Consider the following 1,226-nt stretch of genomic DNA (forward strand, 5'->3'; position numbering starts at 1 on the left):
CAGCCAGCACCCCGGGGCCCTCCACCTGCCGCGGGCGCCCAGGCGGGCGGGCAGGGTAGAGACCGCGCAAGAAGCAGGCGCCCAGGAGCCCACATCCCCCAGTCTTCACTCTGCGCAGAGAAGCGACGCCCTCCAGCACCCAAAGCCCCGGAGCTCCCTGCACCCGGTCCCCAAGTTCAGGGGCAACACCCCTCAAAAAACAGGCTCTCTCTCGTGGTGAGCAATACTCCAGGCGCTTCTGCTGCCGGCATCCCAGGAGCTCTCCCGGGTCCCCGGAGACCGCTTGCCCACCCCCGGCCCCCGCCTTGGCCCGCGCCGGGCCATGCCGGGGCTGCGCCGGGACCGCCTGCTGACCCTGCTGCTGCTGGGCGCGCTGCTCTCCGCCGACCTCTACTTCCACCTCTGGCCGCAAGTGCAGCGCCAGCTGCGGCCCCGGGAGAGCCCGGCCGGCTGCCCGTGCGCCGGTCGCGCCTCTTCCCTGGACCTGGACTCGGCCGCCGCCCCCTCGGCTCCCCGCACGGTGGTGCACAACTTTTCCCATGCCCGGCTCCGGGCTGAGACAGGCGGGGCCCGCCCGCGCGGCCCGAGCTCCAAGCTGCAGGCCCTCTTCGCCCACCCGCTGTACAACGTCCCGGAGGAGCCGTCTCTGCTCGGCCCGGAAGACTTGCTCCTGGCCAGCCAGGAGGCGCTGCGGTATTACCGGAGGAAGGGTGCCCGACCCGCCCAGGAGACCGGACACGGGGCGCGCCAGCCCGGCTCTCCCCGGTGCCGGTTCCCTGCGCTCCTGCTCCTGTCTCCACCGTCGCTCCCGCCCTGGGCCGCAGCGGAGTCACCCAGCCCAGCCGGTAAACCCGAGCACTGGGATTTGAGCGCTCCCCCCAGCCCGCGCCTCGACCCCCAGTAGCTGTTGCGGACTTCAGAGTTCAGCCCAAGTAAGATCTCAGTTCGAAAAAAAGTTTCCAGGCAGCATTGCAAGGGAGAAATGCCCTCAGTCCCTCCCCTGAGCTCCTTGTCCTACACTCCGGAGCCCCCTCCGGCCCCCTGGTGCGTTCCCACCCTCTTTGACCTGCTGTGTAAAGCCAGGGGCTGGACTTTGGTTTTCCAGAATGAGATTTCCAAACAGAGCAACTCGAGCTCGTTGGAATTCAGCACTTAACCTCCGCTCTTTGGGCAGACCTCTGGGCTGCCTTCCAGAAAACAAGCCATTCCCCGAAAACCTCACTCTT

The 1,226-nt window shown here is 68.0% G+C and overlaps 1 protein-coding gene across 1 annotated transcript in view; it reads left to right on the plus strand.

The window, feature by feature from the left end:
- Positions 1-6: 6 nt before the first annotated feature.
- FAM20A (FAM20A golgi associated secretory pathway pseudokinase) overlaps positions 7-1,226 on the plus strand; it is a gene marked incomplete in the record, with an annotated part of 54,879 nt that continues 53,659 nt past the window's right edge. Inside the window, 1 exon segment of the mRNA XM_014587157.1 lies at positions 7-710. Coding sequence (XP_014442643.1) covers positions 323-710 — 388 coding nt within the window.

The sequence above is a fragment of the Tupaia chinensis genome, unplaced genomic scaffold (assembly GCF_000334495.1).
Source record: "Tupaia chinensis unplaced genomic scaffold, TupChi_1.0 Scaffold000187_1, whole genome shotgun sequence".
NCBI lineage: Eukaryota > Metazoa > Chordata > Mammalia > Scandentia > Tupaiidae > Tupaia > Tupaia belangeri.